General features: G+C 49.4%; 1 protein-coding gene and 2 long non-coding RNA genes across 3 annotated transcripts in view; 1 reads left to right on the top strand and 2 right to left on the bottom strand.

Annotated features, from left to right (window-relative positions):
- LOC119457867 (titin-like) overlaps positions 1-20,587 on the top strand; it is a 70,351-nt gene that overhangs the window by 23,356 nt on the left and 26,408 nt on the right. Inside the window, exons 3-11 of the mRNA XM_049670502.1 lie at positions 346-654; positions 1,868-2,017; positions 3,238-3,417; positions 4,182-4,391; positions 5,986-6,084; positions 6,233-6,436; positions 6,752-6,883; positions 10,199-13,901; positions 15,732-16,062. Of these exons, the coding sequence (XP_049526459.1) occupies positions 346-654; positions 1,868-2,017; positions 3,238-3,417; positions 4,182-4,391; positions 5,986-6,084; positions 6,233-6,436; positions 6,752-6,883; positions 10,199-13,901; positions 15,732-16,062 (5,318 nt within the window). The remainder of the gene's footprint in view (positions 1-345; positions 655-1,867; positions 2,018-3,237; positions 3,418-4,181; positions 4,392-5,985; positions 6,085-6,232; positions 6,437-6,751; positions 6,884-10,198; positions 13,902-15,731; positions 16,063-20,587) is intronic.
- LOC125946670 (uncharacterized) lies at positions 13,817-16,540 on the bottom strand. The gene is made up of 3 exons (XR_007467759.1): positions 16,356-16,540; positions 15,732-15,827; positions 13,817-13,901 (listed from the first exon to the last, which is right to left on the bottom strand). It is a non-coding gene; the product is annotated as an uncharacterized LOC125946670 (long non-coding RNA).
- Positions 16,725-18,133, bottom strand: LOC125946671 (uncharacterized). The gene is made up of 3 exons (XR_007467760.1): positions 18,005-18,133; positions 17,037-17,215; positions 16,725-16,772 (listed from the first exon to the last, which is right to left on the bottom strand). It is a non-coding gene; the product is annotated as an uncharacterized LOC125946671 (long non-coding RNA).

Raw genomic sequence — 20,587 nt, 5'->3', positions numbered from 1 at the left:
AATTTTATGCTTGAGGCATACCATATCAGTAATTGCAGTACCATGTGCGAAAAACTGCCTCCAACTATTTTTCATAAATAGGAATTTTCACACCTTTCGAGAGTGAATGGGGCTGTTCACGGTTGATGGGTTGGCACAGCCTCTCTCGGAGCATGAGCGGATAGTTTTTCTTTTGTATTTGTGTGTTCCTCTTCTTTTGTATCACTCTATGACCTTTCAGTTATTAGTTAGGCGTGCTCTTGCATCTGCGTCTTCCACACCTGCCTTTTCAAACCGAATTGACACATGATGAGAGTGACATGTTGACCGGCCTGAAAAATAACCCCTGCCATGCCGATTGCACAGATGCTCCGCGAGCGGCTCAGCTTCCTTGACCGGGAAGTGCGAGCCACGTCCCGGTCGGCTCACGAGCGCTACAGTGAACGCCGACAGGGCGTGCCGGACGTCGTGGAGCAGGCCCTGGCCTCCGTGGAGCTCCTGTCGGAGAACGTAATGGCCGCTCTCGAAGGAAAAGAGCGGGAGTTCAAAAAGGCACGCACCGCGCGGGCCGACTACTGCGAGGGCTCCAAGGCCCTGGCTGCATGGCTCCAAAAGGCGCAGGGAATCCTGCAACGCAAAGGAGACTCTCCGGAAGTCACCAAGGAGAACCTTGTGGTGAGTTCCGAGTGTTCTGTGGAGGCAAAAGCCAGGCAATAATTTTGAGTACTGTGTGCACAAAATACATGTGGTATTATGCCTATTTCTTTAGAACTCTATATTGATTAACTTCACGGTAAAATGTTGATTACTAGGAGAGAAAACGAACGCCAAACTTCCATTTTTCAAACTTCACTCTGAAGCCCCAGCACTGGTACATCAGTGTGATGTCATGGATTTCAAAGTATTTTCTCATATTTGGGCCGTTCTGGTGCAGTAAAAGTTATCAAAACTTGTTTAGTTCAGCCTTTGGTTCCTTTGAATACAATATAATCAGTCTTTTGTGATATTTATTGATATTTTAACATCCTTTTAATATCAACTATTGTTTATATGTAGTACTGTCCACCTACCCTGGTCTCACATGAGACTGGCAGTATTGAAAATAAATAAAAAGTATCCAGGTTTTATGCGTTTGTAAAATGTGAAGGCGAAAGCCAGCCAGTTGTGGAAGAGGATGACAAATGCGCAAGCAGTGGCACGAGCGCGTCTCTGTGACCACGTGACGTGTGCAATCAAGCATACAATGAAGCCGCCGTGGCTTCAGGGAAGCGTGCTCGTCTCGCACCGTGAAGGCCTGGGTTCGATACCCATGCCAACCGAAATTTACCAAATTTTCTTTTCAAGGCCACTAATTTACTTTGATTACAGAAACCTGCCGAGAAATGTGACGTCAATCCAGGCATTTTTAGACGTATTTTTACTCTTTGCGGTGTCGGCCATTTTTCGTCACGGTGCAGTTTTGCCAAGGTCACTGCAAGGTCACTGCAAGGTCACTGCAAGGTTACCGCAAGGTCACCGCCAAGGGCACTGCCAACATAGACACCTAAGCCTTAATATAGATTAAATTGGTCCTAGTATGCGCAGTCAAGACCAGAGACGTCATGGCAAACTAGGCGCGCACACCTACGCGCCACCTGTTTTTAGTTATGGCATCTTGTCTGGCTTACCAACCCTCCTATCACTGTTGTTTTGGCATAGTAGAAGGGTAGTTTACTAATACAGCTCAGTTTATATTCCTCTTTAGCGCCCCTTTAACACAGTGAACATTTACTTTCATATTTGCATATGACGTTAAATGCATAACATTACAAATAGTTCTGTCCTTTGGGCTTCATAGTTTGTCGTCATGATGCCGATAAACGATCAACTTCATCTTCTGCCCCCCCAGGCTCTCAATGCGGAATTGCCCGGAGTACGCCGGGATGCAGACCGCCGTGTCGTCCAGAGCGGCAACCTTGTTGTTGAGTGCCTGGGTGACACGGAACAGGCCAAGTCAGTGCGGGCCACCATCACGTCTCTCACAGACCAGCTGCAACAGGTAACATTTTGCCCATATCAGTATAATAGCGTATTCACTCTCCACTGTGTTCGCTATTTTCATTGTCATTCTGAAGTGACTGAATTTCTCGTGTTTGGCATTTTCTGCAATATTTCTAGGCCAATGTCACACTTCATTTTAACATGCCTGTTTGTCTTAACATGTGGCATTGCAGCTCCTTTTTGCTTCGTAACCAAAACAAGTTTTCATAATTGTGCTTTTAAGGTAGACACAGGTTTATATCACAATAAATTTTCTTTTCTCTCTTTCTTTCTTTCTTTCTTCTTTTTTGTCCTCCTTCCCCCCTTTTTTAATGAATATTCAGAACTCTGAAAGAAACTAAGACGGCAAAGTTGTGTTTGGTACAAACAAGCGTGTCTCTATCAGATGTGGTTGAGATACAGTTAAACCTCGATATAATGCACTTCAATATAACGAAATTCTTGGCGTAACAAAGTATTCAACTTTGTATTATATATTTTCCATAGAACATCATGTCAATCAAGAAGGTCAGTCAGTAAGGCTGTGTGGGATTCGTCCCACATTTCCTTCACAGCATCACTCACGAAATAACGAAATACATAATGTCCGAAACAACTTAGTAATGTCAGTTGCCATATCCAGGCATGCTCTTAAAAGACCTTCTCACTTTACTCACACGATCTCTCTACAAATGCTCCAACCACTTCTAGCCTGGTTTGAGCAATTGGCCTGCTTGACCTGGGTGCCTTTGAATCACCTCGATATCTTTTACTGGGATATGTTCTTCATTGCAGGCATTATCTCATAAAGGCATAATTGTTGAGCTTTTTAAATATGTCTTGTTCTCTAATTTTGGTCGAATATGACTCCTTATTGCTTGCTCTTATGTACGTACTCTTATGCATATGCATTTCCTTTTGGGCGTTTTTGTATTAATGCCCGCCTATGCTGTAAATTCATTGCCTGTCCTGGTTCTCGTGTAGCACACCACTTTAAGAGTTGTTACAAGTTTGTAGCCCCTAATACCTCTTGTACTTCTCTCGGCTCCATCCCATGTCTGTACAATCCCATCGTTTTTCATTCAGCCTCTTCCACATTGCTTTAACAGCTAAGTTACCCAACCTTTTGCCATCTTGGCACTAAGAACTTCATTAGCTTCTAGCTTCTCAGCACTGAGAACTCGCGCTCACTAAGACCAGTCAAATAAAATAACAATTTGACTGCTTGCTTCCGTGCAGGTGGAGTCGTGGATCCGGGAGCGTCTCGGCGAGGTGGAAGACGCCCTGGAGGCCTGGGCCCGGTTCCTGCAACTCCACGAAGTGCACAAGACGTGGCTGGACATGAAAGAGCTGGCAGTGGCCAAGCGGGAGCCACTCAACACGCTGGCAATGGCAAGGCAGTGCTTGTCCCAATGCCAGGTGGGTAGCTGCAATTGCACCTCTATAGCAATAGAAAAAAGCATTTTTGATTGGTAGCCAGCCTCTAGCATCCGTCCAAGAGTACGTTTATCTAGGCCAATTACTCACAGGGGACACTGATAATGAGAAGAAAATTTACCGAGGAATAAAAATGGGTTGGAGCGCGTACCATAAGTATTACCAAATTATGACAGGCAGCCTACCGCTATCTTTGAAAAGAGAAGTGTATAATCATTGCATTCTACCGGTGCTAACGTATGGGGCAGAAACTTGGAGGTTAACAAAGAAGCTTGAGGAGAAGTTAAGGACTGCACGATGAGCATGGAACAAAAAAATGTTAGGGGTAACATTAAGAGACGGGAAGAGAGAGCGGTGTGGATCAGAGAGAAAACAAGGGTAGCCGATATTATAGTTCAGATTAAGGGGACGAAATGGAGCTAGGCAGGCCATGTAATGCGTAGGGCAGATAACTGGTTGACCATTACAGTCACAGAATAGGTACCAAGGGAAGGGAAGTGCAGTCAAGGACGGCAGAGAATTTGGAGTACGATGAAATTGGGAAATTTGCAGGCATGAATTGAAATGATCTAGCAACAAGATCGGGGTTAGTGGAGATCGCTGGGAGAGGTCTTTGTCCTGCAGTGGACATAACAATATGCTGATAATGACGATGACGTCTATAGCAATGTTTACCGTTGGTGCTGCAACGTAACAGTCAAACAACTGATCTCCTCTACTGCCTACATTTCACGCATGCGATCTAGGAGGTGAACCGGGACATGGCAAGCGGCCAGGGCCAGCTGGCGGAGATGAGCGGCCTGGTGCAGCGCATTGGCCGCTCCTGCCACGTGGGGCCACTGCTGGAGAAGCTCGATGCGGCCGAGGAACGCCAGCGCAACCTCGAGGGTCGTCTTGTCCAGGAGCTGGCTCTGCTCCAGGAGCTGGTTGAAGAGTGGGAACAGTGCGAACGCAAGGTACGTAGTGATGAGGACCACACTGCGGAGGCTGTCCTTATGCTGTGTAGTCAAACTGTAAAGCTTGGAAGTGAACTCGGGCACAATAGGTGCTCCGTGGACCATGCAACTGACTGATCACAGAAAGAAAACTCTTTATTCGCACACCAGCTTCTGTAGTCAGCTAGTGGACATTGCTGCGCATTTCTCATTGATCATGTCTTTGACTTGTTGGAGGATATCCCAGTGTGTTAGTGACATTGTCACCTGTACATTGTTCTGCGTTTCATCGGCGAGACTGTTTTTCACCGGATTATCACTGCTATAAAGTTATCAGTATGGAACAAGGTGCACCTACCACACCTAAAAGTCCTTGAATGTTGTTGTTGTTTCTGTAGCGAAGAGTCTTGTCTAATTGACATGTGAAAATATACTGCACATTTAAAAATATACTGCATATACTGCATCATATACTGGCCAGAGTGAGGGTCAAAGTGTTTTGTGTATGAAAAAAAAAAAAAAAGCCAGCAAGTGCCAGGTGAGAAAGTGATGCTTGCACAGCATGTTTTACGAGCTTGCAGACCAAGATGCAGGATTCTTGTGACGGTTATCTTTTGCAAGGAGGCTGTTAAACTTGCCAAGGGGGCCTTCAGTGTGGTAGGACCTATAAGGGAGTCAAATTGGAGTTTGGACTGCTAGAATAACATAATACAAAGGCAGGATAGATGTGATGAGGTGCACCAAAGGACCATGTTAAGGCATAGTTGAGGTATCTAAATGTGCTAGTTTAGGGTCAGATTCAGGGAAGTTGTTAAGTGTTAGGATTCACTTTTTTTTTTAGTGAACTTCTTTAGTTTGATGATGATGATGAACAAGAATGAGAAGCAATGTTAATAAGTGCTAATATGAGCTATGCGCCTGTTGTATATTGGAAATTTCATATCTCGTACAATAGTAAAGAATGTGCGCACATTCAGGTCTCATAGTAATGCATGTTAGCGGTGCTAGTGTTCTAAGGAATTTTTTTTCTTTCTGAGACAGGCTTTCAGGAATGAAGGCAGTGAATTGTAAGCCACAAAGAATGCTGGAGGACTTGATGGTTGTAAAATTAATTTTCTTATCTGAGGTGCTGGCCATGTCTGTTCACACTGTATGAACAAATATAATTTAAAGTAAACCGCATATTAGAACATTTTTGGGGAAATGCTCATTAGGAAGTACATGCAAAGTAGGTGGTAGGGTGTCTACGTGTAAGTCATGAATGACTTGCGTAAACATGTTGTTATAGCGGCTATATTGAGGCAGATTTCACTAAATGAGGCCAAATACACCTTTTGAATTATTATTTGCGGGCTCATTCACAGCCATGAACTTGACGAGGTTATAGAGAAATAGAGAAATTAAGAGGTCAGTTGGAAAAACTCGAGAGTTCTTTATTTGCATTCATAGAACCAGCTCTTTCAAGCCTGTTTTTTTTTTTTTTTCTTCTTTAATGATGATAAAGAATTCTCTTATGTTTTTGTGCTTGTTTTGTGCAGAAAATGTGTTAAATTGGAGCAAGCTCAATCAAGCAAGCAAGTTTGCATATCATTGAATGTGTTCTTATCTTCCAAAGGCTCGCGACTGCCAGACATGGTTGGAGCGAGCACGCTCTTCCCTCGAGGCACCTCAACTACGCCGTAAGAGCCTACGTGACCAGCTGGCCTTGCGTGAGGTGAGTGGTATTGCGAGGAACTTACACAGGCACACGCAAAGTTTCACCTTGCCAAATATGACTTAACGTTTCACCTTATGTAAGTGAAGCGTTAACAAATCTGTCGTGGACCAGATATTTCATCGGGGGGGGTTCATCTCCCACGCAGAAAATGCTGGCCGACCTTTCCAGCCAGCAGACCAAGATGGCCATGTCGCTGGAGAAACTGCGGGTGCACCTCCGCGTCTGGGCATCGTACTCGCCCGAAGAGAACGCCATGGTGGCCACGGTGCAGGAGCTGTCGCGCCAACTGCAAGCTCTCCAGGGGAAGCTGGACAGCCGCTGCCAAGAGTTGTCTGCCTGCCTCGCACAGGCATGTCTTGAGCATTCGTGCATTCACACTGGGTCTTTATCGATTAAAAGATATTCTTTTTTACACACCTTGTGCAAGGTAGTTCAAACCCGGTTGTCACAATGATTCAATGGCTACAGTGGTTACAAATTGATAATTTACTCAGCTGTGCATCACAGTTACCACAGGCCATTATAAGTTATTGTATACTCGTATAACTGCCACGGAATATAGCGGAGCTGCAAATGGGTCCCGAAAATAAAAAAGACAGGCTGATTCTAAACAATGTGCTCATTTTGGGTGACGGTTTTGTTCTTCTTCTTCTGCTTCTTTCAGGATGAGCAGTATAGTCAGGATCTTCTTCACGTGAGGCAACTGCTGTCTCAATCGGAGCACCGACTGAAGCTGGCCCTCGGGGCTATCGGTAACACGCCTGCGGAACGGACTCTGAACCTCAAGCTCCAGGAGGTGCGTACTGTGTCGCTCGTACTGCGGATAAAAATCTTCCGGTGTGCTTATTTTCTTGTGTGCCTGTGCTAGAATTGTTAGCCCCTTATAGTGTATCTTCTGCTGTAGCTTTCGTGCTAGAATCTTGTAAGACAGGCAGTGAAAACGTAGTTGCGTTTTTTAAACTGCGCCACTCCCCTCGCATACTTCTTCTTTCTTTCAATCTCGCTTCCTCGCTTATTTCTTCTTAAGTAGAAACTGCTTGTTAGTGCTCATAGTTTGGCCTCACTTGAACTTGACAACTATTCTCTGGAACTGTACTGGGACTTTGGTGGCAAATCAACACCCTGGCTTGCTTCTTTCCTTCTGCTCTATTGCTCGAGTCATTGCTGCATTGCTCAACAACCAGTATTCATGTGTAGTCATTTTTGCAGCGTTACGAGTTCATTACAAAGGTCTTCAACGAACTGAAGCGTGAAATTTCTCACTTCACAAAGCAGCAGAAAAGCACGTGAGGTTGTGCTTGGTATTCTGGCTGGTATCTGCAAGCATTGTAAGCTTTCAAGCAGTGTCATTAAAAGAAAAGAAACAACCAAATCCCTGAAACACAAATCCTCTGTTCAGAAAACCAGCTTCTTTGGTGCCACGTGGGAAGTAGCAGCCAGGCATTGATTAGCTCCTTTTGCCTTCTATATGCTGATACCTGCAAGCATTGTAACATAAACATCATGATGTATTTAACTGAAATTTATGAGCTCAAGCTTCAGCTTCAGTGTTTTTGTTCTTTCTTACCAGCAGTCATCTACATGTCAGCCAGTTACACATACCACCCAAAAAATCCTTACTTGTTTGCGCACCTGATTGAACGTAAAAGTCTGTGGCCACATGGCCATGGCCACTTTCCATGGCCACATTCTGACCAAAATGCGGTGCCTAAATTGATCCAGACCCATCCCCTATTGTGTCGCTCATAACATAGGCGTAGTTTGTGGAAGCCAATCCATCAATTAAATCAATCAATCAATGTGTTATTGGAATGTGACCCTTTGTCCAGTTCAAAGGAGGCTGAAAGAAAATAGTGATTGCACTGTTTATCTCATAAAGTTGAGTGCCATGCAAATGGTGGACAGTGGGGCAGCAGACTGGCAGTGTGGCTGCACATTGTAACCCACGTAGAAAAGTCGAGGCGTTGTGCCGTAGACGTAGAAAAGCACGTCGTGGTTGTGTTCCCAACTAGGTTGTACCTAGGGTAGCGCGCAGCTCGTAACCAACACACTGGTTGTTTCTCTTTCCTCCCCCTGGCGCCAAACATCTGTTCCCCACCACTCAGGCTCTTAAGGATGAGGTCAGAAAGTACCGGCACCAAATGACTCAGCTTCAGGACCACATACGCAAACTGCACCAGCGACAGTTGCCCGACGAGGTGCCGTTCAACGTCAGCATGGACACTTCGTACAAACGTTATGTCCGATCACCACGCGGCAGCGCCCGCCCTTCCCGGGAAGCCACACCCGAGCCAGGACAGGCTTCCTCCAGCTCAATGCCGAGTCTGGACTTCAGGGGTACACCGTTCCTTCAACTGCCACGAGGAGCACATAGCTTGCCAGCCGAGAGCCACGAGCACCTCGAAGAAACCGAACAGGTTCCCGTAACTCTCGTTGCCCCGGTGACGCAGAGTTCGGCTCAGGCAACATCGCAGGAGAGACATGCAAAGTCAGGCGCTGCCAAGTCGAGCACCAAAGATGGGTCGAGCCAACAGAAAAAAGCAGACGGCAAGGCGCAGCAGTCTCGGAGCACAGCTGACTCCGGGCAAGCAGAGAGCTCGGGCGAGCCGTCTCTGGCACCAAGGCCGACGTACGCGGAAATCCTGTCTGGGAGAGCGAGTCCACAGCCGACTTTGGTCGCAGAGTCTGGTGCCGACGACGAGCCATTTCAGCTCGAAGCCAGGAAGCCTCATCCTGAGGACAGCAGGCAGGATGACAAGGATTTCCATGCTTCTGCAGTTCAAGTCCCAGTGACAGTGGAAACACAGACTGCCGAAAGACTGAATGGAACGACGCAACCTGTTGAAATGGTGCAGAAAGAACTGTTGTCGCCCACGGGTGAATCGAAAAGGTTGACATACGCGCAAGTGGCCCGTATGGGAAGCCCTGTGCCCGGCTATGAAGGGGTTGAGTCTAGGAGCGAGCCGGTTGCTGGTGAGGACGTATCAGGGGGAGTGCGCGAGTCGGGAGGTGTGAGCAAGGACGCGATGGGGGTTGTGCCTCAGAGGACAGGTGCCGATGAGAGTGGCGCGGGCTCGCCGGAGCAGCGTCAGGGCACCCCCTTGGAAGAGACGGCCAGCAAGAAAAAGGCCAAGAAAAAGCGCAAGGGGCTGCCTGAAGAGGCAAGCGCTCGGGAACCTGTTGGGGAAGGAGGGGGTGAAAATGCTGGGCGCCATTCCGACGGGTGCCTTGACCCAGCCTCCAAGGTTTGATTCGAACAACACCTTCGCATGTTCGCAGCTGTTTTTAGAGGACAAGCTCCCTCTCCGAAAGACCACATATCATGCCCTTGTCGCCTGCCTGGTCTGCAAAATGACTAATCAAGCATCAGCGTTACCCCTTTCCCTGTTTGCACTTTCCATAGCACCCCGACCCCCCCCAATCCACTGCTCGAAAATACTACTGCAGCTACTAACGCTTGTTTTTTTCTTGCCGTGATCTTTGGAAAAGAGTTTGTAGATCTCAGTTGTGGACCTCTGACCACTACTACTGCTACTACCATGAGTCTTTACCTCATGTACTGCCATTTGCTGCTTCTTGTGCATACGCACCATTGACGAGAATGGCTTCTGTGTGTCCTGCGATACTGCGCCAGTTCGTAGGAAAGGCAATCACCGCGTGCATATTTATTAGTAGCCCTAGCATGTCTGTGTGACAGGCAGTGAGTTTCTTTTGTGTTGCATTTGAGAGTGCCTTGGCTAGTCATGTTTGACGGTTACACAGAGACATTGGGTGGCTCATAGTGGGCTTAAACATTGTTTCGTGCAATAATTTTGCATAATTGTGTCATACTTTGTTGTTACGAGAGTGCCACGCATGGTGTGTTTTCATCTTCTGATATCGTGTCTTCGTGTTCTTCTTTTTCGCTCCTGTTTTTTATGGCAATACAAACTTGTACATCTGCACCACCTTCCCTTGTCTTCCTGTCTTTCTTTCTCTCTTTGTCTTCTCCTCTCTCTTCTTCTCCACAACTTCCTTCATCAGCTCTTGTCACTTTCGGCTGCACACACAGTCACAGTACTGGATTGGTCACAGCAAGGCCCTGACTAACGGCCTAGTATTTGGCTTACAGGGGGCGGACGTATCGAGCGAAACAATCCCGAAGCTTTCCGGCCAAGCTCTGGGCTCGTTTATGGACGTCCCCGCCGGCCAGGAGTACATGGCGTTCTACCAGTCTAGACCGCAGACCGTTGTGACGCGAGAGCAGCGGCCAGACGGGACCTCTCAGGTGACACGCACCACCACCAGGCTCGTCTCGGCAGTCAGCACGGGGCAGACAGGTGGTCAGCCACATCTGGGAACAGATGGAGGCCGCCAGCCTTGGCAGCTCTCTGAATCTTTTAGATCTCTTACGAGCCCCGACGACATTCAAGCATACACAGCGAATCTGGAGCCTCAGAGGAGGTCGGAACAGTTGACTACAGTTAGCACTGTCAGCGGCACTTGGAGTTCCGAACACGACAGTCCCATGTGGGAGTCCTGGCAGTCCCAGCCTACAGAAGGACATGCTCGTTTTGGCACTAGCTGGGTTGTAACACGTCACGACCGCAGTCCTTCCCCCATGCCTTTCCTTGCAGCGGCAACGGAGAGGAACTCGACACAGGACACAACCGACACACACCCGCAGGCAGTCACGGTGACTACCGGAGAGCTTGCTCCCGTACTGAGCGGCTTACCGGGAGAGCCTAGGGTACTTCGTGACTCATCTGTTGATGACGAGCTCAGGGCGCTGTCATCGCTCACCGGCAGGCAAGAACCCGCACCTGGTGAAGTCAAGCTGGTGGAGAGCGAGTTTAAGAGGGAAGTGGAACCACTGAACCTGGTGTCTTCGAGGGTCGTGCAGGACACAGAGGAGAAGAAAACTATCGAGCTTAAGTTCCAGGAAAAAGTTCAGCTTGTTCACTACTCCTTCCAGCTTCCATCCTTCGCGGAATTTGTGCAAGCTCCAGAAGAGGACGTCCACGAGGTGAGGCCTCTAGACAGCTCAGACGTGGCAGGCGTTGCTGCAAGTGAAATGCCTGGAGAGAAACAGACTACCACTGAAGTGTACAGTGTGAGGGTACATGAATCTGAAGTGGACACCAGGAAGTTGATGCAGAGGATAGGTGCACATGAAACGGTAAGTGATGTTGTGTCTACACAGCACAGTCAGGGTTGGACACCTGGTAGTGTCGTCGAGGGAGCTGCCAATGTTCCTGCCAAAGCTCCAGCTGGAACTGAAAAGCCCAGTACAACAACATCAAAGCAGGTGTCCAGTATACACACCGTGCAGCATCAGGAAATGATACTCGACAAGGTGCAGACAGGAACTGGTGAAGGCATCACAAGCACTTTGGTTTTCCCAGCTGATTCTGTGACTGAGACATCTCAGTCTCAGACACGGCGTGAAGTTGTCAGCCGCACTGCTGTGACAGTTAGGCAGCTGTCACCCGGTGAAGCCTCAGCAGCTGCTGACCTCCCCCACTTATTCCCGAACGCCAAGGCCACAAAGGAAACAGGTAAGGAAGGTGAGAAGGGGGAACCAGTGCTTGCGAGTCAGAAACCAGGCACTGTCGAGGTTGATGCTGTGGTCATGAAAGGTCGGGTCACCAAATCGCCCGCTCGTGGACTCACAACAAGCACAACAGATGTGGGCAGCACTGTTTATGACGTAACCACCGATCTACAGAAACTGACTAACGTGACAGCTTTCGAAGAACCAGGAAAGGCCCCGGAAAGGGCTAATGGGCACCCAAAACACCTTGAGCTCCAAACTAAGGAAAGCCCACTCCCATCAATTACAGTCACCAAGACTTTGTCTGGACAGCACGAAGTTGATTCTGGGACGCCCCCACTGTCCTCTGGAACTGGCACAGAAGCTGCCAGGAAACCTTTGCCGTCTCAGCCTGAGCAAGGCGAAAGCACTCCATTGACAGCAAAAGAAACCGGGGAGCCGACAAGCCTAGGAGATGACGAGCGAAAGGCAACAGGTGATGAAGCCCCCGCTAACGGCCAACCTAAGCATCTGAAGAAGAGTTCCAAGCAAAAGAAGAAGGACCATTCTCCGTCTCCGGCTCCCCAAGTCCAAGACACGAAAACATCAAGCAACCCGCTTGACAGGTTCGGCAAGAAAGTGAAAAAATTTGCGATGAACTTATTCTCTGGAGACGGCAAGCATTCTTCTGATGTCACTCTTACAGAAGACGCCCAGAAAGAACAGCCTGTCCAGCCAGACATTGAAACGAAGAAGAAGAAAAAATCTAAAAAGAAAAGCAAGGCACCCCTTCCCGAGCAACCTGCTCTTGTAACACCGCCAAGGGCAGAAACTGAAAGCGACAAACATGATGTCACGCAACCCACACCAGTGAAGAAAACAGACGAATCACAACCCCTTCGAGAAGGCTCCGACAGTACTCTTACCACTCCTCGAGATAAGGCTCCGGCTGATGTCTCCCGGCAACATGTCATTCTGTCTGATGACAGTAAACAACCACACAGTGTGCCCACGTCTGTTGAGCTTGATGCCAAAGTCCCAGCCGTGATGCCTGGCAGTGCACAAACTCCACACGGTATGATGCCAGCCGTGCAGAGTGATAAGTTGCACGGGGCGGAAACCGACCTTACAGTTCACACCATCAGTGATCCTTGCTTAGGCGAGGTACGCAAAGACGAAGTGCTCGCAATGACACAACAGTCTCATGATCGTTCTAGCACAGTTCCTTCTTATGTGCCTGTTTATGCTCAGCCGTCCATAAGTGGAAAAGATCAGTCCCCACAAAAATATACTAAAGAACTGCCACTTCAGTCAGTTGATTCCCCTAAGGCAGAACACGACATTTCTTTGGACAAACCAGAAACAGGAAAACCTAAGGCTCCCTCCGAGGAAAGCACGCTCACTATAATATATGGAGTTCCTACTATCACAACAACCACGATAATTCAGCCTTCACAAATAGCAAGTCTCCCAAACAGTGCGCAAATGCTGCAACCAGGCGATAACAAGCAGCAACCAGATTTGCAAAACAACACAGGTATCGATGCTTCTTCAGGGCTCCCTAAAAAAACAAGTCACCGTGACTTTACTAGTGCAGCTGCAACAAAAGCAGTCATCAAAGATGGCTCTAAGCCACACCTGAAAGAGGACAAACAACACCCAGGTAAGAAAAAAGAAGAAAGCCTAAAAAAGGAGACTGGCCTGGACAACCAACCTAAAGATGACAAACATGGCCATGGAAAAGTTGATGAGCCAAAAGAAATGCCTGAAGAGCAAAGCCTCAATAAATATTCTGAAGTTCTCATCACAGAAGCAGCACATGTCATCAGAGAGGGTGAGCACCTCCGAGGCCCCTACAAGAAAACACTGAATGTAATCGACACAACCATCCATGGACACCAAGAAGTTTCACCGAAAGGAGAACACTTCCCAGCTACATCCTATTTCAGTGAGGCTGGTCTATATCAACAGCCTGAGCACATAGACAGACTGAAAGAGGAAACGATAAAAAAGCACATCACACAGAGCAATGTGCCAACAGACCAAGACTATGATGACACGCATCTTATTACAGAACTGACTGACATAATCAGGGAATGTAGAAGAGAGCGTCCCCAACTGGGTGCAGAGACGTTTCAGAAGCCAGAAATTGTTGACAAGGAGCCTGGCAAGAAAAAGAAGGGCAAGCCAAAGAAGCCATCAGATGAGCCACATGATTTGAAAGAACCTGAAACGGTCATCGTCACGGAAGTGACTCGCATCATCAACGAAGGCGAGAAGGAGCCAGGGTTCCCAGGAGCGCCTGGAGCTGAAACACAAGAGCCCACCCAGATTCCAGGCAGAGAGGGAACACCTGGAAAGCTGCCCACATCGACTATCTTTGGCTGGAAGGAGACTCCTGAGAAGCCAGAAGCTGATGACAAGGAGCCTGGCAAGAAAAGGAAGGGCAAGCCAAAGAAGCCATTCGATGAGCCACATCACCAGAAAGAACCTGAAACTGTCATCATCACTGAAGTGACTCACATTATCAAGGAAGGCGAGAAGTTGCTAGGGTTCCCTGGTAAGCCTGGAACTGACACACAAGAGCCAGCCAAGCTTCCAAGCAGAGAGGGCACACCTGGAAAGGAGTCCCCATCGACTATCTTTCACTGGAAGGAGACACCTGAGAAGCCAGAAGCTGATGACAAGGAGCATGGCAAGAAAAAGAAGGGCAAGCCAAAGAAGCCCTCCGATGATCCACATGACCAGAAAGAACCCGGAACAGTCATCAGCACTGAAGCGACTAGTATCATGAAGCAAGACGAGAAGGAGCCAGGGTTCCCTGGAGAACTTGGTGCTGAAACGCAGGAGCCGACCAAGCTCTCAGGCACAGAAGGCACTCCTGGAAAAGAGCCTAGTCCGACTATCTCTGGCTGGAAGGAGACACCAGAGAAGCCAGAAGCTGATGAAAAGGAGCCTGGCAAGAAAAAGAAGGACAAGCCAAAGAAGCCATCAAAGCCACATGACTTGAAAGAAACTGAAACGGTCATCGTCACTGAAGTGACTCGCATCATCAAGGAAGGCGAGAAGCAGCCAGGGTTCCCAGGAGCGCCTGCAGCTGCAACGCTGGTGCCCACCAAGATTCCAAGCAGAGAGGGCACACCTGGAAAGGAGCCCACGTCGACTATCGTTGGCTGGAAGGAGGCTCCTGAGAAGCCAGAAGCTGATGACAAGGAGCCTGGCAAGAAAAAGAAGGGCAAGCCAAAGAAGCCATTCGATGAGCCACATGACCAGAAAGAACCTGAAACTGTCATCATCACTGAAGTGACTCGCATCATCAATGAAGGCGAGAAGTTGCTGGGGTTCCCTGGTGAGCCTGGAACTGACACACAAGAGCCAGCCAAGCTTCCAAGCAGAGAGGGCACACCTGGAAAGGGGCCCACATCGACTATCTTTGGCTGGAAGGAGACACCTGAGAAGCCAGAAGCCAATCAAAAGAAGCCTGGCAAGCCAAAGGAGCCATTCGATGAGCCTCACGACCAGAAAGAATCTGACACTGTCATCATCACTGAAGTGACTCGCACCATCAAGGAAGGCGAGAAGTTGCTAGGGTTCCCTGGCAAGCCTGGAGCTGACACACAAGAGCCAGTCAAGCTTCCAAGCCGAGAGGGCACACCTGGAAAGGAGCTCAGTCCCACTATCTTTGGCTGGAAAGAGACACCTGAAAAGCCCGAAGCTGATGACAAGGAGCCTGGCAAGAAAAACAAGGCTGAGCCAAAGAAGCCATCTGAAGACCCACATGACCAGAAAGAACCTGAAACTGCCATCATCAGTGAAGTGACTCGCATAATCAAGGAAGGCGAGAAGTTGCTAGGGTTCCCTGGCAAGCCTGGTGCTGACACACAAGAGCCAGCAAAGCTTCCAAGCAGAGAGGGCACACCTGGAAAGCAGCTCAGTCCGACTATCTTTGGCTGGAAGGAGACACCTGAGAAACCTGAAGCTGACGACAAGGAGCCTGGCAAGAAAAAGAAGGGCAAGCCAAAAAAGCCATCAGAAGAGCCGCATGACCAGAAGGAAGCTGAAAAGGTCATCATCACCGAAGTGACTCGCATCATCAAGGAAAGCAAGAAGGAGCCAGAGTTCCCTGGAGAACCTGGTGCTGAAACGCAAGAGCCCACCAAGCTTCCAAGCAGAGAGGGCACACCTGGAAAGGAGCCCACATCGACTATCTTTGGCTGGAAGGAGACACCTGAGAAGCCAGAAGCTGATGACAAGGAGCCTGGCAAGAAAAAGAAGAGCAAGCCAAGGAAGCCATCAGATGAGCCGCATGACCAGAAAGAACCCGAGACAGTCATTATCACTGAAGTGACTCGCATCATCCAGGAAGCCGAGAAGGAGCCAGAGATTGCTGGAGAACCTGGTGCCGAAACGCAAGAGCCCACCAAGCTTCCAAGCAGAGAGGGCACACCTGGAAAGGAGCCCACGTCGACTATCGTTGGCTGGAAGGAGGCTCCTGAGAAGCCAGAAGCTGATGACAAGGAGCCTGGCAAGAAAAAGAAGGCCAAGCCAAAGAAGCCATTCGATGAGCCACATGACCAGAAAGAACCTGAAACTGTCATCATCACTGAAGTGACTCGCATCATCAAGGAAGGCGAGAAGTTGCTAGGGTTCCCTGGTGAGCCTGGAACTGACACACAAGAGCCAGCCAAGCTTCCAAGCAGAGAGGGCACACCTGGAAAGGGGCCCACATCGACTATCTTTGGCTGGAAGGAGACACCTGAGAAGCCAGAAGCCAATGAAAAGAAGCCTGGCAAGCAAAAGAAGCCATTCGATGAGCCTCACGACCAGAAAGAACCTGACACTGTCATCATCACTGAAGTGACTCGCATCATCAAGGAAGGCGAGAGGTTGCTAGGGTTCCCTGGCGAGCCTGGAGCTGACACACAAGAGCCAGTCAAGCTTCCAAGCCGAGAGGGCACACCTGGAAAGGAGCTCAGTCCGACTATCTTTGGCTGGAAAGAGACACCTGAAAAGCCCGAAGCTGATGACAAGGAGCCTGGCAAGAAAAACAAGGGTGAGCCAAAGAAGCCTTCTGATGAGCCACATGACCAAAAAGAACCTGAAACTGTGATCATCACTGAAGTGACTCGCATCATCAAGGAAAGCAAGGAGGAGCCAGAGTTCCCTGGAGAACCTGGCTCTGAAACGCAAGAGGCCACCAAGCTTCCAAGCAGAGAGGGCACACCTGGAAAGGAGCCCACATCGACTATCTTTGGCTGGAAGGAGACACCTGAGAAGCCAGAAGCTGATGACAAGGAGCCTGGCAAGAAAAAGAAGAGCAAGCCAAAGAAGCCATCAGATGAGCCGCATGACCAGAAAGAACCCGAGACAGTCATCATCACTGAAGTGACTCGCATCATCCAGGAAGCCGAGAAGGAGCCAGAGATTGCTGGACAACCTGGTGCCGAAACGCAAGAGCCCACCAAGCTTCCAAGCAGAGAGGGCACACCTGGAAAGGAGCCCACATCGACTATCTTTGGCTGGAAGGAGACACCTGAGAAGCCAGAAGCTGATGAGAAGGAGCCTGGCAAGAAAAAGAAGAGCAAGCCAAGGAAGCCATCAGATGAGCCGCATGACCTTAAAGAACCTGAAATGGTCATCATCACTGAAGTGACTCGCATAATCCAGGAAGGTGAAAAGGAGCCAGAGTTCCCTGGAGAACCTGGTGCCGAAACGCAAGGGCCCACCAAGCTTCCAAGCAGAGAGGGCACACCTGGAAAGGAGCCCACATCAACTATCTTTGTCTGGAAGGAGACACCTCAGAAGCCAGAAGATGATGACAAGGAGCCTGGCAAGAAAAAGAAGGGCAAGCCAAAGAAGCCATTCGATGAGCCTCACGACCAGAAAGAACCTGAAACTGTCATCACTAAGGTGACTCGCATCATCAAGGAAGGCGAGAAGTTGCTAGGGTTCCCTGGCGAGCCTGGTGCTGACACACAAGAGCCAGCAAAGCTTCCAAGTAGAGAGGGCACACCTGGAAAGGAGCCCACATCGACTATCTTTGGCTTGAAGGAGACACCTGAGAAGCCAGAAGCTGATGACAAGGAGCCTGGCAAGAAAAAGAAGGGCAAGCCAAAGAAGCCATCAGATGAGCCTCATGACCAGGAAGAACATGAAACTGTGATCATCACTGACGTGACTCGCATCATCAAGGAAAGCGAGAAGCAGCCAGAGTTCCCTGGAGAACCTGGCACCGAAACGCAAGAGCCTGCCAAGCTTCCAAGCACAGAAGGCACACCTGGAAAGGAGCTCAGTCCGACTATCCTTGGCTGGAAGGAGACTCCTGAGAAGCCAGAAGCTGATGACAAGGAGCCTGGCAAGAAAAAGAAGGGCAAGTCAAAGAAGCCATCTGTTGAGCAACCTGACCAGAAAGAACCGGAAACAGTCATCATCACTGAAGTGACTCACATCATCAAGGAAGGCGAGAAGGAGCCAGAGTTCCCAGGTGTGCCTGGAGCTGAAACACAAGAGCCCACCAAGATTCCAAGCAGAGAGGGCACACCTGGAAAGGAGCCCTCATTGACTATCTTTGGCTGGAAGGAGACACCTGAGAAGCCAGAAGCTGATGACAAGGAGCCTGGCAAGAAAAAGAAGGACAAGCCAAAGAAGCCATCAGATCAGCCACATGACCAGAAAGAACCCGAGACTGTCATCATCACTGAAGTGACTCGCATCATCCAGGAAGGCGAGAAGGAGCCAGAGTTCCCTGGAGAACCTGGTGCCAAAACGCAAGAGCCCACCAAGCTTCCAAGCAGAGAGGGCACACCTGGAAAGGACCCCACATCGACTCTCTTTGGCTGGAAGGAGACTCCTGAGAAGCCAGAAGCTGATGACAAGGAGCCTGGCAAGAAAAAGAAGCGCAAGCCCAAGAAGCCATCCGATGAGCCTCATGACCAGGAAGAACCTGAAACTGTGATCATAACTGAAGTGACTCGCATCATGAAGGAAGGCGAGAAGTTGCTAGGGTTCCCTGGCGAGCCTGGAGCTGACACACAAGAGCCAGCAAAGCTTCCAAGCACAGAGGGCACACCTGGAAAGGAGCTCAGCCCGACTGTCATTGGCTTGAAGGAGACACCTGAGAAGCCAGAAGCTGATGACAAGGAGCCTGGCAAGAAAAAGAAGGGCAAGGCAAAGAAGCCATCAGATGAGCCTCATGACCAGGAAGAACCTGAAACTGTGATCATCACTGACGTGACTCGCATCATCAAGGAAAGCGAAAAGCAGCCAGAGTTCTCTGGAGAACCTGGCGCCGAAACACAAGAGCCTGCCAAGCTTCCAAGCACAGAGGGCACACCTGGAAAGGAGCTCATTCCGACTATCCTTTGCTGGGAGGAGACATCTGAGAAGCCTGAAGCTGATGACAAGGAGCCTGGCAAGAAAAAGAAGGGCAAGTCAAAGAAGCCATCTGTTGAGCAACCTGACCAGAAAGAACCGGAAACTGTGATTATCACTGAAGTGACTCGCATCATCAAGGAAGGCGAGAAGGAGCCAGGGTTCCCAGGTGTGCCTGGAGCTGAAACACAAGAGCCCACCAAGATTCCAAGCAGAGAGGGCGCACCTGGAAAGGAGCCCTCATTGACTATCTTTGGCTGGAAGGAGACACCTGCGAAGCCAGAAGCTGATGACAAGGAGCCTGGCAAGAAAAAGAAGCGCAAGCCCAAGAAGCCATCCGATGAGCCTCATGACCAGGAAGAACCTGAAACTGTGATCATAACTGAAGTGACTCGCATCATGAAGGAAGGCGAGAAGTTGCTAGGGTTCCCTGGCGAGCCTGGAGCTGACACACAAGAGCCAGCAAAGCTTCCAAGCACAGAGGGCACACCTGGAAAGGAGCTCAGCCCGACTGTCATTGGCTTGAAGGAGACACCTGAGAAGCCAGAAGCTGATGACAAGGAACCTGGCAAGAAAAAGAAGGGCAAGGCAAAGAAGCCATCAGATGAGCCTCATGACCAGGAAGAACCTGAAACTGTGATCATCACTGACGTGACTCGCATCATCAAGGAAAGCGAAAAGCAGCCAGAGTTCTCTGGAGAACCTGGCGCCGAAACACAAGAGCCTGCCAAGCTTCCAAGCACAGAGGGCACACCTGGAAAGGAGCTCAGTCCGACTATCCTTTGCTGGAAGGAGACATCTGAGAAGCCTGAAGCTGATGACAAGGAGCCTGGCAAGAAAAAGAAGGGCAAGTCAAAGAAGCCATCTGTTGAGCAACCTGACCAGAAAGAACCGGAAACTGTGATTATCACTGAAGTGACTCGCATCATCCAGGAAGCCGAGAAGGAGCCAGAGTTCCCTGGAGAACCTGGTGCCAAAACGCAAGAGCCCACCAAGCTTCCAAGCAGAGAGGGCACACCTGGAAAGGACCCCACATCGACTCTCTTTGGCTGGAAGGAGACTCCTGAGAAGCCAGAAGCTGATGACAAGGAGCCTGGTAAGAAAAAGAAGGACAAGCCAAAGAAGCCATCAGATCAGCCACATGACCAGAAAGAACCCGAGACAGTCATCATCACTGAAGTGACTCGCATCATCCAGGAAGCCGAGAAGGAGCCAGAGTTCCCTGGAGATCCTGGTGCCAAAACGCAAGAGCCCACCAAGCTTCCAAGCAAAGAGGGCACACCTGGAAAGGACCCCACATCGACTCTCTTTGGCTGGAAGGAGACTCCTGAGAAGCCAGAAGCTGATGACAAGGAGCCTGGCAAGAAAAAGAAGCGCAAGCCCAAGAAGCCATCCGATGAGCCTCATGACCAGGAAGAACCTGAAACTGTGATTATCACTGAAGTGACTCGCATCATCAAGGAAGGCGAGAAGTTGCTAGGGTTCCCTGGCGAGCCTGGAGCTGAATCACAAGAGCCAGCAAAGCTTCCAAGCACAGAGGGCACACCTGGAAAGGAGCTCAGCCCGACTATCCTTGGCTGGAAGGAGACACCTGAAAAGCCTGAAGCTGATGACGAG

The sequence above is a fragment of the Dermacentor silvarum genome, chromosome 7 (genome assembly GCF_013339745.2).
Source record: "Dermacentor silvarum isolate Dsil-2018 chromosome 7, BIME_Dsil_1.4, whole genome shotgun sequence".
In the NCBI taxonomy this organism is placed as follows: domain Eukaryota; kingdom Metazoa; phylum Arthropoda; class Arachnida; order Ixodida; family Ixodidae; genus Dermacentor; species Dermacentor silvarum.
The sequence above is the reverse complement of the archived record's forward strand: the minus strand, read 5'-3'. Positions and strand labels throughout refer to the sequence as shown.